Source organism: Siphateles boraxobius, unplaced genomic scaffold (genome assembly GCF_051911475.1).
Source record: "Siphateles boraxobius isolate OS27281-9 unplaced genomic scaffold, OSU_SipBor_1 6, whole genome shotgun sequence".
Taxonomy (NCBI): domain Eukaryota; kingdom Metazoa; phylum Chordata; class Actinopteri; order Cypriniformes; family Leuciscidae; genus Siphateles; species Siphateles boraxobius.
Window position 1 is genome coordinate 25879542 of NW_027509186.1, and position 24481 is coordinate 25904022.

The 24481-nt window shown below is 38.6% G+C and overlaps 2 protein-coding genes across 2 annotated transcripts; both read left to right on the plus strand.

Annotated features, from left to right (window-relative positions):
• The first annotated feature begins 41 nt into the window (after positions 1 to 41).
• On the plus strand, positions 42 to 14837 carry zc3h4 (zinc finger CCCH-type containing 4). The gene is made up of 14 exons (XM_077208433.1): positions 42 to 182; positions 3162 to 3393; positions 4417 to 4524; positions 5597 to 5828; positions 6096 to 6244; positions 6647 to 6743; positions 6828 to 6964; positions 7056 to 7157; positions 7347 to 7458; positions 7585 to 7694; positions 7790 to 8235; positions 8325 to 8656; positions 8908 to 9150; positions 12119 to 14837. Exons 1-14 carry the CDS (start codon positions 103 to 105, stop codon positions 13732 to 13734), a joined length of 3996 nt encoding a protein of 1331 aa, XP_077064548.1. The 5' UTR covers positions 42 to 102; the 3' UTR covers positions 13735 to 14837.
• A 5725-nt stretch (positions 14838 to 20562) lies between these two features.
• LOC143716182 (cdc42 effector protein 2) lies at positions 20563 to 24190 on the plus strand. The gene is made up of 2 exons (XM_077208436.1): positions 20563 to 20708; positions 22393 to 24190. The coding sequence occupies exon 2, from the start codon at positions 22608 to 22610 to the stop codon at positions 23442 to 23444; it is 837 nt and encodes a 278-aa protein (XP_077064551.1). The 5' UTR covers positions 20563 to 20708; positions 22393 to 22607; the 3' UTR covers positions 23445 to 24190.
• The last annotated feature ends 291 nt before the right edge of the window (positions 24191 to 24481 follow it).

Consider the following 24481-nt stretch of genomic DNA (forward strand, 5'->3'; position numbering starts at 1 on the left):
TATGAACTGAATCTCTTCCTAAAGCCAATCAACAAGTAGATCAAAGTCAAGTAACGCATAAGACAGTTGATTTTTTGCACTGAATGTAGTACGTTAGAGGAAATGGCTGTGGAAAGCATGACTGTCCATCCAAACTCCCCAACAGCCAACCACGAACACAACAGCCTTCTCACTGACGAAAGGTCGAGTAATATCATCATATTTCTATCCAACTATTGATTTGTCCTTTGCTTTTTTCCAAAAACAAAAGCACGGGCATTTGCTTTTTTTTCTTTCAAAGGGATTAAAGTCGCCTTTTCTGGGAAACGTACAGAGGTAACGAAACGCCATCTTGAAACGTTAGACAGCGCAATCTGGAAGGTCACAAGCGAATCAGGAAAACGTTCAGAATATGATCAAATTTACATTTTCCGTCACTTTTCGAAGCTTTTTAAGTGATCGAAGACCAAGCGGGCCACAACTACGCCAAAACATTGCTCCAGTTACTTAATGTTTTCATCACATAAATAACGGACGGATAAAAAAAACCGAGTAAACAATATGTGGCTATTAATATCCAATTAAAATCATAACGACTAACGCAAATTGTACGCAATGTGGCGGATAAGAGGAAAAATTTATCCCTGGAACGCATTAAGGAATTTGTATCTTTATACATCGCGAGGCCCGGACAAAGCTAAAGCTAACAGTTAGCGACTACTAACGTTGCGTAAAGTACAACAACAACACGGCTAACAGAAGCTAATGAATAGCCACGGACTAGCATGGATTATGACTTGCCCGCTAGATTAACCACTCTTTCAATTCATTTAATTAACCATCGAATACAGTACGATTCAGTTTATCTTAATATTATCTCATTATTTAAGATAGGCGATTTTAATTAGTCACCGTTTAGCACTTAGCCTGTGTGCTAAGTGTCACGAGTTACGCACTTAGATTTATCGATAACGTTATTTTTTATTTTAACGTTAAAAGTCACTATATAATCATACCATTATATTCTCAAATATGAAGTTCTTGTAGTGTAAGTAGTTACTAAAGCTATTTTTAATAATTTTTTTATTCTTGTCTATTCAAAAATTTTACTGAGAATTAACATGATACATTTAGGTAACAGTTACGACATTTTGATAGGAACTAACAACGAAAATAATTTTACCCCTTATTTTTAATGTTTTGGCTTCCTTAATTGGTTCAATACTGTCCCTTAAGTCTTCCATGTCAGATACATTGTCGACAGTAGAAATCATATTATAACGTATTGTAAATAATCTGTTAAATGTTCCACAAAATGTGCTCCTGTTTCAACATACTCTAGTTTTGTTGTAAACTAGTTATCTTTATGTGCACATGCATCCCTTATGAACCAGTGATTTGTCCAATGTCTCAGAAGCATTCAAGGTCTTACCAAAGCATGAAGCAAAACACAAAGGTTCTTAACCATACCACCATTGTCTGCAAATACCCCAAATGCAACCTATCACCTTCCATGAAAATCATTTATGCATAAATTTAATATTTCGCAGTAAGTATTTTCAGTTCATTACCAGAAATATGAAGGCCAGTATTTTGTAGTCACATTTGTTTTGTCTTTGCATGATATTGTATCTTATAACTTGGATACTTACACTGAACAAAGTTTGTTAGTAACTTTTCTTTAGTAAAAATAGAGGTAGTTCTCAAGCTGTCTATCTGCCAAGATTTTCTTGCAACACTTTAAATGACTAAGAAATCCTTTCCTTGGTTACTTTGGCATCCTTTCTTTTGGCAGTTGTTTTCGCAAGGTGTGTTAGACAAGTAATTATTACAAGTGTGGCCTGGATTTTGTCTGACCATATTTTTTGGCACTTCAGCATGTTCAATAACAAGCATGAGTGAAAGATCTTCCCTCACTGAGACTCGCTAGAGCTGTTAGATAACTATAGAAGCTTGTAGATTTTTATTCACAACATGATGTAAATGCTTGTGGAGATTGTTTTGATAGAGACAGATGGATTTGTAGTTAATGCAGTCATAATTCATCAATCGATTCCCTCTGTAATACTTTAAAGACATTACATGGTCAGAGGAGCAGATGACATGAGTTTAGCCTAATTTAATGTCAGATCTTGTACACACAGTCCATTGAGAAAATAAGTTTTTGAAGAATTGTAATTGTAAAAAAGCTTTTGAAGAATCCTGAAAAAATATCCACATATTTGGAGGATTTAAAGTTTAGTAGAATTGTCTTTCAAGTTTTGTCTTCTAATAAAGTTTATAGGAATGGTTGGGTTAAGACCTTCATGCAGACTTGATGAGATGACATGATTGAGAGTTTAAAATTGTCATCACTTACTGATGGTTGCAAGTAAAGCTTTTTTTGTACATTATGCAGCTGGTTTAACTTGGTAATAATTTATCTTTTATCTTGTATATTTTGATCTCACACACAGCTTTGCATTGCAGTCGTGTGGTATCACACATTCTCTTGTCAGAAGGTGAATTGCAGGGATCTGTTGTTTTTATAGGCCAAAGTTGAGGGGTTAGGTGATAATATTTTGTCAATGCACAATTTAAAAGTGCAGCAATTCTTCTATGTCTTATGTGGCAACTCCTAATCTTAGTTTTAAAGGGCAGTTCTGCCTGAATGTAATTGTAACCACCAGGTGTCCTGTACTTGTATGTTACATCTTCTATAAACAGAGCGGCTCTGTAATGACTCTGATTCTCAGCATGTGACAAATAATCAGTCAACATTTGACACCACTAGTGTGATGCTTGAAGCAACTAAATGATAGTATTGCGTCTGTAGATTGGCAGTCCTGTTGATCTCTCTTGCCCTTTAGCTCTACCCTCACTGCCTGAAAGTTTGAAGATAAAATGCTGTTAAGACATCCCAATTTGCTTAGTTATCTACACCATAAAGACATGTGAATTTTTAATTGCCAGATCAGCAGAAGTCGCCATGTCAGAATTAAGAATGAAGGCCCACCTAAAAAGCAATCAATAGAGTTAATGTTCTGTTCTGCACAGCTTTTGACAACAGTAGCCTTTGTGCAACTAACCAGTTATCAAAGACCAAGATTTCTCAAATGGCAAGGAGTCAAAAAACCAAATAATATCCTGTGTAGTCCTGTTCAGCGTTGTGATGTTCTTGCTGTGTTTTCCATGTTAAACAGACAAGAAGATGGGGAACTGGAAGAAGGTGAGTTGGAGGATGATGGCGGAGAGGCAGAGGTGCCCAGTGGTGAGGGAGCTGATCCCCAGGATAAACCTCCTCGCAGCAAAGAACGCCATGTCAGTGAATCGGATGATGAAAAGTCACATCGGCGGAGGAGAAAGAGAAAGAGGGAGAGAGAGCGTGAAAAAGAGAAAAGGAGGGCCAAGAAAAAGCGTAAATCTAAGCACAAGGTAAGTGTTTGTGTTGATATTGAAAGAAGCACTGCATTTATTTGACCAAAATACAATAAAAATAGTCATATTGTAAAAATCTTATTACATTTTAAAATAACTTTTCTATTTTAACATATTTTAAAATATCATTTATTCCTGTGATGGCAACGCTGAATTTTCAGCATCATTACTCCAGTATTGTCACAAGATCCTTCAGAAATCATTCTAAAATGCTGATTTATTGCTCAACATAAACTGAAACAACAACTGAAACATTTCTTATTATTATCAACGTTGAAAACAGTTGTGGTGTTTAATCATTTTTTTAGTTTAAATCGCATCAATAGTTTTAACCATTAATATTGTAGTGAATATATTTGGTAGAAACCATTATATTTTTTCAGGATTTTTTGATGAATAGAAAGTTCAAAAGAACAGCATTTTATTTGAAATTGAAATATTTTGTGACATTGTTAGTGTTTTCAAAAGTACAGACTTCGGTACTAAAAATTAAAAAAATGTGATGATACCAGCATTTCCCTCTAGCATTTTGAGTACTGTTTACGGATTCTTAAACACCTCTGATTGACCATTGTATTCAGGCGCTCAACATATATGTCTGTGATTGGCTAACAATGATCAACGATTTCAAAACATGTTGTAAATAGACGTCTCTGATGCTCTTCACCGAGCGCTTACACATACACACGGGAGCGTTTGAAAGCAGGCGTCTATCAGCTGCTCTGTCTATCAGCGGATATATAAGGGATCCACTGATACCCACCTGCTTTCGTGTGTATTTGTGTAAGCGCTTGGTGAAGAGCATCTATTTACAATATATTTTTAAAGCGTTGATCATTGTAGCAAATCACAGACATATATGTTAAGCGCGTGAGCACAATAGTCAATCAGAGGTGTTTAAGAATCTGTTTTAATCTGTTTAAATTTTAAAAAAAAATTTAATCCTTACTGACCACAAATGTTTAGTGGTGGATAGTCTATATCATCTCATCTTATCAAATGTATTTGTGTGTAATGCAGCGGCACGCATCCTCCAGCGATGACCACTCAGACTACAGTGATGACTCGGATTACAGTCCCAGTGAAAAGAGGAAGTACAGGGAATACAGCCCTCAGTATCCTCCCACTGTGAGTAAAACATATTTTTTGTTTTATTTAGGGATGTCCCGATCCGATCCACAGCATCGGTATCGTGCCGATACTGGCCCAGAACGCTAGATCGGAGATCGGAGGGGAGAAAAAATATGATCCGATACCTATCCAACAATGCTTGAATATAGCATTTCCCCTGCTGCGACATCCAATTAAGCTGCGCATATTGGGCGGTTTTGCTATCTATTTTGCGGGCAGAAATGGGTTTGGGCGGGTGGATAAAAATTGGGCTGGTTTCGGATCAGTTAGGCGGGTTTTTGAGGCCGAAACACCGGCACTTCAGATCCTTCTTCCGGCGACCCTCTGTTCAGCAGGCAGGAGTCCGTCTCACTCACGCGCACACACACACACACACACACACACACACACACACACACACACACACACACACACACACACACACACACACACACACACACACACACACACACACACACACACACACACACACACACCTCTGGCTGACGTGCCCCCTAAATTCACAACAGACACTCCATCCCACTACCTTCGGTGTACTATAAACAAGGTTTTGCAATCCGTCTGTCTCAGTTTATAAACCGTAGGCTGTAAACGTAAGGCTACACAGGATACACAGGAAACCTGTTGGTAGCTTTAAGTAGCCTACTGAAGTAGCCTGCCTGCCTGTATGTTTTTTTGTAGTGTTTGAATAAAAGGTGGCAGTCTTTCATAATCAACTGTTGTTGTGGACTATATACTGGAGAGGTATTTTTTCTCCATTTGAGTGAGATGTTTTTAGGTTGCTAATTGAGCAAAGTGCTTCCATATATTTTATTAGGCCTAGTATTAGTTCAAGAATAAAATAAAAATATCGGATTAATATCGGTATGGCAAATAGCCAAAGCTGCGGCATCGGTATAGGAAGTGAAAAAGTGGTATCGAGACATCCCTAGTTTTATTTAAAGGAACATTTATATTAGTAAAACATTTATATCTGATTTTAAAGTGACATTCATAACACAACAACTAACTAGTCTTGCTTGTGACCAACCAATCAGATTAGGTTTTAATCCCAGTCTATATTTTGTAGTCTCAAGGAGGTTACCCTCCTGCTTCCTCTGCTCATGGAGGTCCCATCCCAAAGAAAGGTGGCTATATGAAGATGGACAAGCAGGGCTATGGTGGCTATGATGACTATGAGGAAGAAACATATGAAGGTGAAGAGGATGAGGAAGTGGGTGATGATGACTATGATGATTTCACAAAGGAATTAAACCAGTACCGCAAGGCCAAAGAGGTTGGAGGGGGTCCACGTGGCAGAGGTGAATGTTAATTTAGAAATAAGATAAATAAATTAGCTTGAATGGTTTTGGCTGAATGCATATCAACAAAAGTGCTATACATTATTTCTAATAATGTGCAGGTAGACGTGTGGAGTTTGTCGTTTAGTTACAATGTCATAATTATAACTAGTATCACATGTTCAGTGTGTCTGCATACTTCATTCTCTGGCTCAAAGTGTGTGAATTCACACCAGTGTGTCAGAGTCTATGTAATTACATCTGCTGACCCTTATTACTGTCACACAGGTGGCAAAAACCGCATGAAGAACCAGAGAGGGCGAGGCAGAGGAGGAATGAGGGGACGAGGTGGGAGAGGAGGCAGCAGAGGAAGAGGACGGGGGAAAATGGGAGGAGAGAATGATGATGGTGATGGCATGTATGGAGATGAGATGGAGGTGAGTAATAATTCACAAGTTTTAAACACCAAACAAAGCTAATATCCAGTGTTCTTATAGTCATGGAATTTTAATATTGTGATTTCCAGGCCTAGAAAAACTAACAGTTAACAAAATCTGGGAAAAAAAATTCTATAGGAATATAGCTCTACTTTAAAATATTTAATGGGCCAACATCGCTTTTTTGTGAGTATAAATCGAAAAATCTTTTCCAAAAATGATTAATAACTGGAAAACACATGATTGGTCAGATATCCCATCCATTCCATATCTCGGATTATAAAATCTGTCATTATTACTAGGCAAGCTATACACATTAAATCAGTGAAATCAGTTGATAAATCATCTGATAAATCAGTCTGTCTTTTACTTTGCCTAAAGCATGCATGTTTTCTTTGACAGTATGGAGAGGATGACTATGACAACATGGGAGACGATGACTATGATGACTATTCAAAAGATCTAAACCCGTACAGGAAATCGAAGGACAGAGGGCGGGGTGAGTTCTGCTTGACTAATAGATGTGGAGGTAAAGCATTATTTATGTTGGAGTGTTTTTCATTTCTAATTTTTTTTTCTTCAGGTGCGAAAGGTGGACGAGGTCGTGGGAGAGGGAAAGGAGGTCGAGGAATGAACCGGGGCAGAGGGAGAAATCGAGGGAGGGGCCGTGGAGGAGACCAAGGTCCTGATGAAGATAACAATGGAGAAATGGACTTGGGGGTAAGACAGTTCTTCAGATTATCTACTTGGTTCATTTTAATCAGCAGAACATAAATAAGCATCTGAATTATTTGTTCTCTGACTGCTTTAGGATGGATCTGGAGGCCCGAGGAGACATGAGCAGGAGAAACATGGGCCGGACAAGAAGGGGAAAGCCATCTGTAAATACTATATTGAGGGCCGCTGTACTTGGGTAAGCACAGTAATCCAACTTTGGAAGATATTGTAGATAAAATTGGTTGAAACACAGTTTAGATGTCCTTATTTCTGAGTATTAAAAAGTTAATGAATTATGTCTGACTTATAAGATTATGTAAAATCTCATATGACTTGTTGACAATAATAGTTATTTCTGTACTAATTGCTGTCAATTTATCATCAGGGTGACCACTGTAACTTCAGCCATGACATTGAGCTGCCTAAGAAGAAAGAACTCTGCAAGTTTTACATCACTGGTTTCTGTGCACGAGCAGAAAACTGTCCATACATGCATGATATCCTTTGGTCATTTTGCTTGCTCGTATTGTCATAAAAACTCTTATTATCTATATAAGGACTTGCACTCTGAAAAGAGTAAGAGTTTCCACACGTGTCAAAATAACTCCTTGACTCCACTGCACGTGATTTCCCTTGCAAATTGTTCCATACCACAGGGAACTGTGTGAATGGTGAAGAGTGCATGTTCTCTCATGAGTCCCTAACAGAAGATACTCAAGAGCTGCTGGATAAGGTGGTCATCGCAGATATTTTAAATGTAGTTGTAGAGTTATTGTTGTTTCTGTGCACCCTGACTAACATCACATGTTTTTTGTTTTTCCAATAAAGATGCTGGCAGAGGATGCAGAAGCTGGTGCAGAAGATGAGAAAGAGGTTGAGGAACTGAAAAAGCAAGGCATTAACCCTCTTCCAAAACCCCCCCCTGGTGTTGGTCTTCTCCCAACTCCACCAAGACCTTCTCCAGGGGATTCTTCCACGCCTATGGAATTTGGAATGCCTGTTGCCCCACATGGTAATATCCCTCCAAGTGGTCCACCAGCTCCAGGCCCAGGTGCTGGCCCAGGTCCTGGTCCTGGAGTTGGGCCCTGCCCAGGCCCCCCTCCTCCCTGCCCAGATGGTGGCTCCTTCCAAGGGCCTCTAAACCCCAACGGTCCTCCTCCGCCACCTATGGGTCCACCACCTGCTTGTGGAGGAAATGCTGGGAAGAAGATCCCCTCCTTGTTTGAGATTGTGGTGAAGCCCACAGGACAGCTAGCACAAAAACTGGGTGTCAGGTTAGCTGTCTTTTTCTTTCTATCAAATCATGTTGGTTTACTTACTAGCCGCATACAGAATATACTGACACAGATGCACTCTTTTACAGAGGACCAGGTCCTGGCAATGCTGCTGCAGGTGTTGCAGGACCTCAGGGGCCTCCTGCAGGTCCCCCAGGTGCACCTCCACCTCGCTTTCCCGGTGCCCCGCCACCAGGACACATGATTCCAGGCGGTCCTCATGATATGCCTCCTATGGGCCCACCTAACATGAATCAAGGCCCTCCACCAGGACCGCCAATGATGCAGAATTTTGGCCAGGGAGAAGGACCACCAAACCCGGGGATGATGCCTCCAGGTGGTGGATCATCTGGTAACAACTTCTATGATAACTTCTACCAGCAGCAGCAAGTCATGTCAATAGATGGAGGTGGAAGAGATGGTGAGTTTGTTTGTTATTTTAACTTTGGTTTTGTAAATTCAGAGCATGCAAAAGCACAGTTGCATTTAAGCATTTGTTAGATGTTTATCCAAATTGATTTTAAATTAAAGTATATGCATTCCCTAAGAGTCGAACCGATGACCTTGTTTTGGCCAGCACCATGCTAGTACCAGTTGAGCTGCTTTATTGTCCTACGCTGCTTTATTTATGAAACATTAGTATTCAGCCCCATTCTTTGCCTCTCGGTACAGGTGACAACTTTCAAGGGGTAGGTGGTGGAAACTTCAATGATCAGTCACCTGGGAACCAGAACTCTGGAAATGTAGAGGGTGCAGCTAATGTAGGCCCATCTAATCAGCCTGGGATGGCAGTGCCAGATTTCCTGCCCCCAGCACAGCGTGTGCTTTTTATGAGACTCCAGCAGAAACAGCAGGAAGATGAGGAGAGAGCCAAGAGGCTGGCTGAAGGAGGAGGAACTGAGAGGGAGAATGAAGGTACTACTGCACAACTCATTTCTTGCGGTGGCAGTATTCAGTACAATCATATAACATATATATATATATATATATATATATACTTTACAAGAAAGCATTTTTATTATATTTTTACTATAACATTGTTGTCATACAAATAGCTGAGGTTTTCAAAGTGCTGACTTCAAATGTATATTTTGCCAAGGCTATTTCTGGGAAGGAAACATCTCAAGGACTCTGCGCAGAGCTTGACCCTGCCCAGGACATCAAAATACTGTAAACATCCTCTGGCCTGGGGTTGTGCAATCTTGCCACTAAAATATCTTGTCCCTCCACTAGATGGTGCTTTATTGCACTAATACTACTGAAACTAACAGAGGCTGATGTTTTCAGATGAGACTACCAGCCAAAGAAAATCAGATTCAGGGCTCAAAATGAACTTTTTTACTTGGTAACACATACAGCGTTGTAGCCTAACCACCAATAATCGCAATAAGCTCCACGTTTTTTTACTTTAGAATAGAAACGACGTGTCATTTTTCAAATTATGTCCATTTTATCACGAAATTCAAACAATAAATGCCGTTTTGATGCTCTTTAATGTGGCGTGACAGATGACTAGGCTCCTCAGTTAACGCAGCAGCGCACAGAGAGCAAGTGAACGCGATTATCTCTTCCTAATAAACATGAATGAACATCCGAAGGTATGTTGAAAGATACAGTACAACTTACTAAAACGTATATCTCATGCAATCGCTCAGTGTTTCAACGGCGGAAAGACATCAGTAAAACAGCTTGTAAACAATACCCCAAGTAGCATTACATTTACCTCAGGCAAGTCATTCAGTGTCCACAGTTTGTTAGTCAGCTAGAGAAGTGAACTCTTTCCCTAAATATATGCACTATATTAGCCTATATATTCATTATATTTTACTTAACCGGTTAGTGGTGTCTTGATTATTTAATGTATGTTTAAAATGTCTGTCATGAAAATGAAAGCCAGTGTGTAAATGATTATATTTCAACAACGAATTGGAGTAAAAACATATATTGACTTAAACAACTCCCTTATGTGCAGTTTACGTATTTGCATATTTTTTTTAATTCTATCTAAAAATAAATGGCAACTGAATTAAGGCTAATAGTTTGGGCTCTGTTGTTAATCATCAATATAAGAGTAATGTGCAACTAAGTGCTCCCTATATAGTTTACATTAGTGCTACACGATTAATCATATCGCAATCGCGATGTCAAGCCTATGCGATTATATGACGCAAAATGCTGCGATTTTATATGAAATAGCCTAAACAAATTAGGGCTATTAACGCAGCATCTGTTAATTTTTGTCATCATTTGACTAGTGTTACATGATCCCGCTTTGATTCATGCAAATGCTTTTAAACCATTCATGCGCGACAAGAAAAAAAAGAGCGCGATGCCTGTGAATGTTCTGACTGTGACTCACAGAAAGTACCGAGCCAGTATCATGCGTGTGCACAAGACAGCACGCCAGAATACAGTTCTCTTTCGCGCTTGAACGAACAATAACACACACACAATTATGCCAAAATCTCTTTTTGTCGAGTATCTTCATAACATAAGAGCAGTCTTATGATGAACATAAAGAGTTGTGACTCGTAAGAGAATGAGGCGCATGTGAGATCAGCATCTCTGTCAGCAGCAGCTGGTCTTAAAGTGACAGTACACAGTAGCCACTAATTATCTCTGTCGGTAAAGTTAATCAAAAAACAAAGGGAAAAGAGAAAACACTCACTGCTCTTTAAACAACTTTTGTAACTTTAATAAGGATTAGTCTAAATATAATTTAAAATGTATGCAGCACAGACTGTTTGATAACTTTATTCAATTTCTGTATGTCCTACCTGTTAGACAGGAAGTTATTTTTTGAAGCCTAATAAATGTTTAAAAAACATTGATAGCTTTCAATTGTAATGATGGAATTACTGTAATGTTGGATGGCTATAATTAATGTTCAGAATTGTGTCTGTGGGGGGGTGGTGGTATTTTTATCCAGACATCAATAGCTTATTGATCATTATAGGTGTTATCAATCATTCAGTTGTTATTGCTAGTTTGAGTTGAGAAATACACATTTCCAAATGATCACTAATCTGTGTGTGCATTTTCCTTGAAAACCAAGCAAGTTGACTCATGAAACCATTTGTTTATTATATCGCAATCGCAATATTGACCTCAATAATCGCAATATGACATTTTCCCCAAATCGTGCAGCCCTAGTTTACAGCATTAGTAAAGATCTTTTTTTATCCTTAAGAAACTTTTAACTAATAACTTAACGTCCTTAACTAAAAATATTCCGATAATTCTGATAAAAGTGTTTTCCAACATTGTTGGAAATACTAATGTTTTTTTGTCAGGCACTATTTTGCAGACTCATTAAACTCACAGTTGCAGGGTCCAATTTTTTAAGTTGCAATAGGTGCAAAACAGATCCAAGATCCATTTAAAAAAGGAGAATTAAAAACAAAACAAAAGGAAGGAAAGAAAGAAAAGTATAGTGTGGGAGCGTTTTAGTGAAGTAGTTAACCAGGATAAATCAAGTGCTGGGTATGTGATATGTAACACTGTTCTTTTCATCTCTCTTCAGCACTTTTCATTTCAGGTGCTAGCTAGCTCCCTGTCACGTGACAACAGAGCCTGCGCTCTGAATAGTAAAGGGACTGATTGATGGCTAATTTTAACCAACCTAAAATCTGCTTTAAAGTTAAGAGCATAAAGATGAAGTTTAATTGGTTATGTGATAGAACGGTGGACTGCTCACTGTATCAGCTCACAGCACGTTTTGTAGATAAATAAAAAATTTTGCACCTCAACAACTATTTGCACTTGCACAAATGCTCCCAAATATATTTTGAGGTTACAGATTAAATTTCGGGAGCATATGTCTAAAATGGATGCAATTTCAAGCCTTTAGATTGAGCTCTAAATCGATTACTTTTACTTACAGGAGATTCAGCAAACTGGTATTCTAGTGAAGATGAGGATGGTGGTGGTAGTGTCACTTCCATTCTCAAAACTTTACGCCAACAAACCCAGACCCAAGGCCCTGCCAAGCAGGATGGAGCTCCAAGTGACCCTCGTCTACAAAAGTCTCAGCCTCCACTCCCACCCAGCCGTCCAGCAGACCCACGGCTGGCACGAGACCCACGTCTGTCCCGGAACACAGACTCTCAGGCACCCGAGGCCAGTGCTTCATCCTCCCTATCTCCTACACCTTCAGACCCCCGACTTGCCCGGCATGCAGCCGCCCAAGCACCTAAACCAGAGCCTCCGCTTGTGTACAAACCTCCACCATTGACCGCCCCAGCCAGTAATGAGGAAGAGGAGGGTGAGAGGATGCTGAGGGACAAGCCTGTGCCCATCCCTCTCGACCCTTTAATGGGCATGGCTTTGCGTGATCCCCGCTCCCAACTACAGCAGTTCAGCCACATCAAAAAGGATGTAGTCCTGAACAAGCCTTCGTTTTCTAAGGCGGTGCTGTGGAGTCCTGAAGACCTCATCCCTATCCCCATTCCCAAACAAGACTTGCTCCCACTGCCCCCCGGCATCCCTCCAGTTACTGCCATTGATCCTCGTCTGTCTCGCACCCAGCACCACTCCACTTCTCTTCCTTCTACTGCTCCTCCTGCTGAGCAATCGAATCAATCCTCCTCTACCCTTCCAGACTTTGAGCTGCTCTCCCGAATCCTCAAAACTGTCAACGCCACTTCATCCAGCCCCACTCAAGGTGCTTCTACAGGAATCTCGTCACCTCCGTCCATCTCTGCCGAGAAACCTGTTGACCCTCGCATGTCACGAAAAGCCCCTGCCGACCCCCGACTCCAGCCACAGAAATCTGCCCTTAAGTCCACCTCTGAGCCACCTGCTCCTCAAGGATCTCCCCCAGCTGCCTCCTTATCTCCACCTTCCTCCAGCCCCACCATCGCACCCTATGACCCTCGGCTGCTATCTGCAGGAGGGTCGGTTAGAGGCGTGGGAGCGGGCGGTGCAGGCAGTGGTGGTGGCAGCAGCAGCAGCAGCAGCGTACTTAGCGGCATCAGTCTGTACGATCCTCGGACTCAGGGCTCAGACAAGGCAGAGGGTTCAGGGGCAACTAGAAACACTAGCCCTCCCCCTGAACCAAAGTCAAGCGAAAGTACAGCAGCTTCAGCTAAGCCCAAATCTAAAGAGCCGCTGTTTGTGCGTAAGTCAGCACTGGACCAGCCGGAACCAGAGAAGAGCTCGACGGAGCAGACTACGGATCGCTACAACAGCTACAATCGCCCTCGACCCAAACCTTCACCATCGCCCAATGCAGGGACAGTCGCAGGGACCCCTGCTACTGGTGGTCCAACCACAGCTGGTCAGGGCCCTACTGGTTCTGCGGAGCAGCCCGCGGGGGTTCACAACCTTCCTGTATCCACACTGTTCTCTATGGTAAAGCAGGCCAACAAACCAAGTGGCACCGGCAGCCCGTTTGGCGGCAATAGCCCCGCCCAGCCAGACACGGCTGAACAGGACAACGCCTCTCTAAAGGACGTTTTCAAAGGCTTTGACCCCACAGCGTCACCGTTTTGCCAGTGAACTCTACTGTGTTGTTGTGAGCTGCTATAGGACTTTTAGGTGTGTGGCTTCACTGATAACTGGTATTTAAAGATATTCACCCCTGCCAGATTACACACCACAGTATTCACATATATATTTCTATTGGACGGTTGGAACAGGGAGGGATTAAGTCTGTACTAGTGAGGGAAAGATGAAAACTAAATGTCTATTTTAAAAACCAAATAAGAAACTTTAAAATAAATGTCATTTTAAGGACCTCTATGGGTTTGTACATCAAGAGACACTGAATTACATTCATTTTGGCATTGTAAAAGACAATTTCATCAGCCTAAACCAAACAGGTTTGTTGGATTATGACCCATTAACCCCACCACATCATCCTCCTTGAGTTTGCCGACTGACTTACTCCACCTAGCAGCAGGGAGACTTCATTTACTGCCACTCCCTCTGCCTCCTGAGGTGGAACTGAACTAGTTCCTGTTGCTCATTGGCACTTTTCATTTGCTTCCCACCAGTGATTTAGATCCTTTTAAGAAATTTTAGCTATAATTCTTCTGCTTAGACTAGTTAGCTCCTTTTTCATGTCTGTATGGATGCCCCTTATATTCCTATTGTTTCAAATTCGTGTTAAGTCTGTCGATGCCACTTCACAGATCTGACCTACTGTTGTACGTGTTTGTCACATGTGAGATCATTTTTATTTATTTTTTATACTTAAGCAGTCTGCTATTTTTTTTCCTTGTAACATGGCTGTCAAATTGAACCATTTTATGAATGTGTGTATATATATAAATATAAATATATATACATGTGTATAGTACATATTCTTTGCATCTGGTTTGTAAATTAACTTGAATTGCTCAACAGCTGATGTTGGGGGAAAATATATCATGTCTTTCTTTTGTTCTCTCACAGCTCTGTCAGTCTTTCCCTGAAACGTGGTATGTCTCATTGACTGCTCTGAAGTATCTGGGTTTTTGTTTTTGGGTTGCCTCTCTGCAAAATGACAGCTTTGTAAATTGAAAAGTGTCCATATTTGACAAAAGGTAACCATTTTGTAACCATTCATTGTAGGTGAAATTGTGAAGTATTTAATAAAGGCAATACCAGATTGAAACCTTGAAGGACCTCAAACAATGGGTGAATCGGTGCTGGTTGTATAATGATTCTTTCTGTGTGTGAGCATATGAGTCATTTCCTCTAGATTCCAGGTCTTCAACATTCCTAGCTTTGACTGTTGGTATGCTTTAAAAAGGTGTGGCAAAAAATTACAATTCTGATATCAATCACTTACCCTCAAGTCGTTCCAAACCTGCAAGACTTACTTTGCTCTGCTGAACACAAAAAGAACAACAACATTGGTCACCAAACAGTTTTGGTGACCATAATATTGTTTTTGAGACTATTGTGAAGAAAGAAAAAAATAAATAAAAACTATGTTCCAGAAGAAGAAATAAAGCCATAAAGAATGACATGTGGATGGGTAAACATTGACAGAATTTTAATTTTTGGATGAACTATCCCTTTAATTGCCATGTAGGTTACCTTTATGGAACTTCAAACACTGGCTCATCACCAATGTCAACTTAAAATGGTGTTCATTTGTTTGTCTCAGCACTGTCATTTGCTGTTAGGTTGAGCCTCCCTAAATGAGAAACCCCAGAAAAGATCCTATTTGAGTATTATTATTTTTTTTTTTACATTTAGTCTGTTGTAAACACATTTCTATACAGAGTACCACCACACCCTGCAGTTTTTATAACTGGATTGGTATGAGTGTTGATTTTCTTTGGCAGGAGAAACAGGCCTTGATTAAACGGAGGCTAAATTTGCGTAATGTTCTTATAAAGTAGCTTATTTTAGCCCAGCTCCTTTGTTTTAAACTGAATGCAAAGTTTTTCTCAGAACAAAACTACAGCTTCTTGTCATGGATGTACCATCAACACTAACTGAAATAGAAGAGTTGAATGATGCATTGGCATTTTTTGTGTGTGTCACTAATCCTCTTAAGGCAACAACTAAATTAAGAATAGGCTTAAGTAAATATAGTGTCCCTCATATTAACCAAAAAGGATTATACAAGTAGTTTAAATTTCTTGTATAAAATGTTGTTTTATGATTTAATTTCAAATTGCTAAATATATAGGGCATTAAATACAATTAAAAGTAAAGGCTTGCCATTTAATTCACAGCTAATAAGGCCTCACAATTAAACGATTTATGTGGAAAATGTCAGAGACTACTGATTTTTTTTTTTTTTTTTTTACTGTGAGCCTATTTTTAGTTTTACTTTAACTGGAAGCCCTGCTGCCAATCTAAAACTATTTAGGAGATTAAGTCGCACTAAACATCATGCCAAATTTCTACAGCCGTCATGTTTGCGATTCCCATGTGGTCACAACTACAACCTTCTCTTTGGTCCCTCCACCCTATTTCCTGCCCTCTTTGAGGAATTCCAACCAGCGCTCATTTTTCTTGGGAAGACTGATCTGAGCCAGGCATTGGAGCAGGAACGAGATGTCTGCTTAAGAGACCTCAAAAACAAAACTGGCTTCCTTTTGAAAAAAACAGATGGGGAAATTCAATCAGTCAATGAGTGGAGCCTTCCTTTTCACTCCAAACACTTTCTTCCTATTCCACTGCTGTGGATAAAGGGGAAAAAACATATTCAAATAGATTGTTATGTAAAATAACACTCGGGTTGGACAAAAATAGCATGAGTATTTCAAGTCCTTTAACTGCAGTCATAGCAACTTTTTTAACCAAGTCAGTATTACATTTTCTCAACTCCTTTGGTCCTCAAAAAAATGTTTGTTCAAAATATGTTTTTTTTTATTTTTTATCAATGAGTCAATGGTCTAAAAGGGGTCCACTGTGTTTAACAGTTTTCTTGTTACATGATGTATATGGATATCACACACTGATTTTGAAATGGTGGGCAAAATTAAATTTCTTCACTGCTTTTTCAAAAGAATAATTGTTTATTATTAGAGTTTTTTTTTTTATCTAGACATTTTGATTTTGTCAAAAGTGGGAAAAATGTTTTTATTCGAAAATCATATTTAGGTCATTGTATGAATTTTCTTTCTAAGGAATCTTGAATAAAAAAACAATTCATGCATATACTTTTATACCAAGTAAGCAACTTTCAGTTTCAACTCAACATGCATTACATGTGAGTCTGTGTGTAAAAGAGCTGTTTGATGATAATTACTGCGGTGAATTCAAACATAGTCTGAGTTGAGTTCCCACAGCAGCCCCTCGGCCCTCTGGGAACTATCTGCACTAAATGGGTCATATACAGTCTGTTTATTACTTTTCCTGCTTAGCTGTGCCTTTTCCCAGGTCCGCTCCCATTAGATTGCTGTAGTAAATCACACCAATTTTTGTGACATGTCAATGAAACTGAAGTGTTAAGCTATTTCAGACTCGGCTAAAGATATAAATATTTTATTCGTCACTCTTTGTTTTATTTAAGCCCTTTTCTTTGTATTGTTTTCTTATCTTATTTTGTATTCACTGCCCACTCTGGCAGCAATATGTCCTTGTGAGGAACAGAGACTAAATAGGCCTTGAATGGAATCATGACAAAAAAAAAACTGGTTAAATTCTGTCCATTTGTGTTTATGGCATGCGGGCTTTTAAGATAATTCTTCTCCCTTTCGAACTCCAGTTACAGTTTAATCTGCCAGTCCAGTGATTAATAGGCTTTATCAAGCTCCATCTACACTATACACTAAAACAAATTATGTAAGAAAACGGCAGCGTGGTTGGCAGAATTTGTTTTTTTAATTAACTTGGTGGTGATGAGAAAGTCACATGAAGAATTAAAGATCATCACAAGCAACTTCTCCAAGCTGAGAAGGTTAATACGAATTTATAGAGGTGCTTAGTGTCATTCACACAAACACTAAACACCATCATGGTAACACACGACATAAAAAATGCAATAAACATTAATTTAACATTAGATGTAATAACTGATTTAAAAAAAAACGAAAAAACGGTTATTTCAACAAAAATACATCAAATGTCATAGCTACATCAAGTGTCACGCACGTGTCGATTTACGTTTTTTCACTGTAAATTATACAACGACTTCTTCTTTACTTCCAAAAACTGTACATTTAATAGTATTTTACTGTAAAATTACATTTCATTAAATGTATGGCTATATCTATTATAGTTATTCACCATATAAAGTACGGAAACTTTCTTTTAACCATTTAACAGTTTTTCACCGTAGCATTTTACCATAGTCTTTTACTGTTAAAATCACAATAGTTTTTTAGTGTAAAACATAACAATGTTATGTAATTTATTCTATAGATAGAACTAAATAAGCATTATTATATACTAAAAAGTCTAAAAAGCATATCCAGACATCAGTATGCCAGACATCAATAAAAGACACAATTGTTGAGTGTGATTTCATAGTGGAATTACAGCTCTTTTTCCATCTCAGCTTAGTGTGTCATCCTCCCAGTGTGCCTTCTGACAGGCTTGTGTGCTGAACACTGTGAAAACACTCAGAGCACTAATGCAAACCACATGTCATATCTCGAAATTCCCAGAATTCCCACTAGTAAGGTCACTTAGCTAGTCAATTGTCCTGCAAAATCGGTCTCTCGTTCAGCATTCCCCATTTACTGCCCATTCATGCACTATACACAGTAACATCTTTGATGGATTGACGACTTGCAAGGGCCCCGCAGAAGGGGGTGATGGTTGACCCGTGGCTTCATCCTGGCCCTCTGCGTCAGAGCTGACCAGTAACTGAACCCTCAAGTGCTAAACCACTGATTAATTCAAGCAGAACAGACATTAGACCTTCCAAAGAATATGTGGAGGTCTTAATCCTCACATGGTTTCTGCAGTAATCTGATAATTGGGTGTTGTAACGAATATATGTGACCTTATTGAAGACTACCTAGTTTCACAAACGTCACAGAAGTATTTATGCCATTACAGTTTGGTCTGTCAGAGGAGAAAGGGGAATTTCTAGGTCACTGAATCATAGTCGAAGGAACATTTTCACACAGATAATGAGACACTATGGAATAGTATTCAGTCAAGTCAAGTTGGTCAACACTATGATACATAAAGTTAAATGATGTTGAAATTTACAGGAATAGCGCTGAAGACTTATGCCAACACACTGAATAGTCTACACTGAAACTATTATATTGAAAACGGGTTAGAATGCGGTGTGTTGAATGTGTGTTAAAGTTATAAATGTCAGTTCTGTGAATGTTGGAAGTCTGATAATAATTCCAGAGGTAGTGGTTGATTTTAACATTAACTGGAGCTTAAACCCACAGAGCCATAAAACAGAGACCTGTTTTAAAGGATGGTTTTAGAGGGCCTTGTGTACATATTTGTAGTTTGAGATCAACTTGGCCCATCGTCCTATAAAACTACATAGACTGTGTCAAACAAATGTTTCTAATTTGGAGAAAATCTATTTAATAAAAGTAGGTTCTGTTTGCTGTTTTCAGCATATTTTAAGGTGCCCTTCATTTTTATAAATCTTCAAACGAAGATAATGATCTGGCAGTCAGTCACATTCATCAGTCAGGAATTCATCACTGTTTCAAGCTAAAAACACACCAAATTGATTAATCAGATTTCTTTGGAAACATGACAAACGATTATGCCATTTAAAAAAAATTGTTAAAAATGATAATCAGAATGGTTAAAGTATAGAGTTAACGTTTTATAAGACCTGATTCCTAAAAGTTATCTTAACTTGTATAATGTATTGTAGCCAGATTGATTTAGTCAGATTAAATAATATACAGTCGGCTATTTAACTTAAAAATACACAAAACCAGTTAAAGCCACAGTATTTTTTTTGGTTATTTGCAAAAACATTTTTATATTTTATTGAACTTTAAGTCTTTGACAAACATTTAATGCTTGTCAATTAAAATATATAAACCTTTTCTTGATTATTTTAGTTCCATGTATATTCATTTGATCAATAATTATTTTTGCAAAAGGTTAGAAGTAACTTTTTAACTAAGTGTGAAGTGTTACCAGTAAAGGGATATTACAGCATTGTGCTTTGCTTATGAAATCTCTTTTGCTTTGTTTTTTACTATTTATGAAGCCTACAGGGCAGGGCTTGTCTATCCCATGAGTCAATGCGGCATCAGCATGGGAAAAAACATTGCTAAGCATTTGCTATGCTGAGTGGCCTGAAGGCAGAGGAACAGTTCACCATGAAACTTCTGCCATCATTTACTTATTGGCATGTCATTCCAAAACCATCTGACTTTAGTTCTTCAATGGAAAAACAAGGGATAGCCTAGGGATATCCAAGGGATAAGTTTACCAGAATTTTTGAGCTGCTGTCTTACATATAATGAAAGTGGATGGGGACGTCAAGTTTAAAAAAGATAACAAAAAACATAAAAATATCATAAAAATAGAATAAACTGGTACACCGAAGTCATATGATAGCTTTATGTTGCTGTTGACTAAAACTTGTGATTGGCCTCCCTGGTCACCATTTACTTTCACTGTATAAAGAGCAGCGTGGACATTATACTAAATAATATGGTTTGTGTTTAACAGAAGACAAAAAGTCATAAGAGTTTTGAAAGTCATACGATTGAAAAAAAGGTTTAAAATCGTTTTGAAGCTTTTAGGAGTGAACTGTCCCTTTAATTGCAATAAACAACTGACTGAGGAAACGGTCAGTTTTAAAGGACAAATCTTACTGTACAACATTGAACAGATATTCACCGTACAGAGGTGCAAACCCTCACTTTAGGCCTCCTCCTCCTGCCAAAAATGTCATCATTCACGAGCATGATGAGCGCACGCCCCCGTCCCGTCCCTGCAGCTCGTCACCCTCAGCTTCAGCGAATTTAAGAGGTTTATAGCAACCCTACCGAGAACGCGCACCGAGAGCAGCTTATCCACTAACACCCCGGACTAACCTACCAATACCAGAACAAACGAGGGTTTTAACGCAAATATCAAAGGCAAGTACAGATACTTTCACATGAAGTTTTGAATAATGCAATTTAAATATCAACTAGTTAAACTCTACGTTAGTGCTGAGATTTACGGTGTCAAGATGTGTCAGGATATGATTACTTGGTTGAATCTGATACTTTGCCATTTCATTTGTAAGCTACTATATAGACCTATCTATATATCTATATAAACTCATTAACACTGAAACGTTTGCTTCCTTAAATGTTTAAGGATTTTTTCAAATTTAATTTCTGATGTCAATAACCGAACTGAAAAATCTTAAAACTCATACATTTAAGTAGACATGACAGACGTTATTGTAAGTGAAATGGATGTAAGCACACATATTATTACACAGTGATGAAAACACTGTTTACAGTGTGTTTAAGGAACATTTCTGTATATCTTAAACTGGCTTTTTCATTGCACAAAACAGGATCTTGGTGACTGAAAAAGCCCTTAATTATAAAGGGTAAAAAAAAGATTTTAGTCATCCACATCCACATCTCATCCAGCTAGCTATATATATATATATATATATATATATATATATATATATATATATATATATATATATATATATATATATACACATATACATATATATATAAAAACTGATAAATATCCAGCCCCGCCATTCTCTAAACACCATGGTGGGTGTGGACTGAAGTCTCTGCTATGTTAAAGCAATGACACCATGTGGTTTACTAGGGAAATCCGGGAATTGGCTGATCTCAAGGACTAACAGTGTTTAGCCATTACATAATAGGAGTGAGTTAGTGTAACTGGTCCAAGAGATTTTCTGAAGGTCACGAGGACAGATGTCATATAAGAGATGTACATTAGGTGATGCTTTGCTCACCAATCACAGAACACACAGCTTTTAAACATTCAATATATACTTTTGTCTTTCTTTAAACAAACTTGTTTTAACAGTTGTGTCACACACGAGTAAATCTCAGCAACAAGCTGTGAACTGTCTAAATGGTAAAAACATATGGCTCTCATAGAGAAACAATAACAGAAATGTGCTTGATTTAATGCTCCAGTTTTTATACGCCAGCAATCGCGTAATTAACAAAAGTCTGCTAGTAAAAATAACCACTTTGATTCTGTCTTTCCCTTACACACACACACACACACACACACACACACACACACACACACACACACACACACACACACACACACACACACACACACACACACACACAGAGAGAGAGAGAGAGAGAGAGAGTATATTTATACTTACTCCAAGTAAATAATAATACTGTGCTATTAGTCTGTTGTATTCAGTGATTTCCAAAGGTATCTTCACACTACATCTAAATGTTGAATACAATAATGTTCTAGGGCAGTCAAAAATATACTCATAAAGGCATGCATGCACACAATGTATTCGCTATTTTATCTTACAAAAAATCCAACCCTGAAAATTCTGAGGGTTTGTAATTTAAAGGTAAGTAGCTCCAAAAAAGACTAGAGAGAAAACATATACATCACCGCTCAGGAGAGAAGAAAAACAGCTGTTTTCTTTTTTGTTCAAATTGCACAATAAATAAATAAATGTGCTTCTCTCTCTCTCTCTCTCTCTCTCTCTCTCTGTGTGTGTATTCGTATTTTTAATTGTACAACACACTCTTGACTTTCACAGGTTGCAAATCTTTCTTCTCCTTTTTTGTTCCTCAGATTTGCTGTTGTGATGATAAATTCCAGGAGTTGCTGAAGAGTTTACATAAGACATTAAGGACGTCACTTCCAGTTGCCATTTTGGGATTTAAAAGTGAAATAAAGGTGACCGACCAATCAAAACGTATGAAAGAGCTAATATCAGACTGAGGACTAGGTTCCTCTTCATTTCTGCTACAAATACAGACGTTTCACACCAAATACTGGGAAACAGAATGCCAGCCAAGACACCCATGTACTTAAAGACATCTACACCAAAGCGAGGCAAGAAGTTGAAAATACGGGACGTTCTTTCAGGCGACATGATAAGCCCGCCGTTGGGTGATGTGCGTCACAGTGCTCATGTCGGGCCTGAGGGAGAGGGGGACATGTTTGGCGATGTGGGATTCTTACAAGGCAAACTTGACATGCTTCCTGCCCTCAATCAACCGCCCAGCTCTCGTTCTCACAGCATGGACAGAAGACTGGATGAGATCTGCGATGTGAACAGCAAGAGCCACACTTACCATCGCAGTCATAATTATCATCACAACTCTCTCCTCAAAACCACAATCTCCATGCCGGTGTTTATCGCGCCAGTGCAACCTCCTCCTAAACCCCCCCGTCTGCATTTAGATGAGCAGTCGGCTCCTGTTCATCAGCAGCAGAAACACCATCACAGTCCACAGCAGCAGCGCTCCATGTCTGTGTGTGAGGAAGGGATTGGGAAGTGCAGGGATCCCTGCCGTGACCTAACTCTCTCCGCCTCGATCCCAGTCCTGCCACACCTGGTGCCTTCCACGGGCTCCTTATCCGAGGCTTCCTCGGACGACTCCATGTCGGAAGGCTGTGGTCCGCTGGATCCAAAACAAGGCTTGAGTCTGGACTCTGATGCAGGGCTCAGTAATGAGGACCTGCGGAGCGAAAATTGTGAGTCTCCGGCTATCTCACCCAGTGTGTCACGCTCAGAGTCTCTAATGGGTTTGGACCTGGACCTGGGACCATCCATTTTGGATGATGTTCTTAGCATCATGGACCGTTATAAGACTGTGGAGGAGAGACATGAGATATGAGGGGATTCACTTAAGATACTTTGATATAAGTGTCAGCTCACCCATGCCATCTTATTATGCCTGTTTCAGAGGACAATGAAAGAATTGGGATTAAAGAGCAATAGCTGGTTGTGCCACAGATGCTGCAGAGTTATGGCACATTTTTAACCACGTTATTATCACAAATAGGCAATAATTGTGAAAACTCTGTGATGCTGTCATTTTTAAAAGATACAATGATCAATCGATCAATTCATTTCCATAAGGTGATCAGGTCATTACACAACAGTGTTAATAGATAACATTACAAGAGCAGTGTTTTCCTGGGTTTTGGTCATTCTGATCTGGCAATCTGACAATTTGTTCATTTTTTAAATTTGCTGTTACTCATTAAGCTAAGTTTAGCAGCGAATTAAATTGGGAGTTTGGCTATATAGTACATTTTTCTTGAAAAATTTCAAAAACATTTTCATTAAGTTTTGAGGAAGGTATAATTTTTAGTCAAATTAGGAGCATATTATCAAGGAATGGCCCAAAATGCAGTTTTTGATTTACTTCCATATGAGTAAACATTATGCAGATAAAACATTGTATTCTGTCTACTCTGGCCTGTGCTCTAAAATACTTATTTTCCCTGCCTATGAGTACAAAGGATTTTTTTTGTAAAGGTTTATCTTTGTTGGGGTATAAAGTATGAAGTATGTTTTATTGCATTGTAATATATTAAATAAAATGTTCATGTAAATAAAAATAAATATTATAAAAAACATTCTTTCTTTCTTTCATTTCATATTTTCATGTATTTATTCTTGTATTAATGTTTATTATATACTCTAAGGTCCAAATATTAATTATTTAATGAAAAAGATTTATTCTATTTTGTATTATTATAATACATTTATTTATTTATTTATTATTATTATTTACACTAAACTCTTTAAAATAATTGATGCTAGTAAAGTACAACTAGTTGGGCAGAATATTATTTTTCTAGTGAAAGTTTATTCCGGACTCTTTTTTGATTATTTAGGTCTAACCCCGTGGTTCTAAATGTACTT

Excerpts from the sequence above, each read along its gene's own strand:
- zc3h4 (XM_077208433.1), top strand. The coding sequence starts at position 103 with ATGGCTGTGGAAAGCATGACTGTCCATCCAAACTCCCCAACAGCCAAC. Across the intron at positions 8,236-8,324 it reads GCACAAAAACTGGGTGTCAG|AGGACCAGGTCCTGGCAATG; the intron begins GTTAGCTGTCTT and ends ACTCTTTTACAG. Across the intron at positions 9,151-12,118 it reads AACTGAGAGGGAGAATGAAG|GAGATTCAGCAAACTGGTAT; the intron begins GTACTACTGCAC and ends TTTTACTTACAG.
- LOC143716182 (XM_077208436.1), top strand. The coding sequence starts at position 22,608 with ATGCCAGCCAAGACACCCATGTACTTAAAGACATCTACACCAAAGCGA.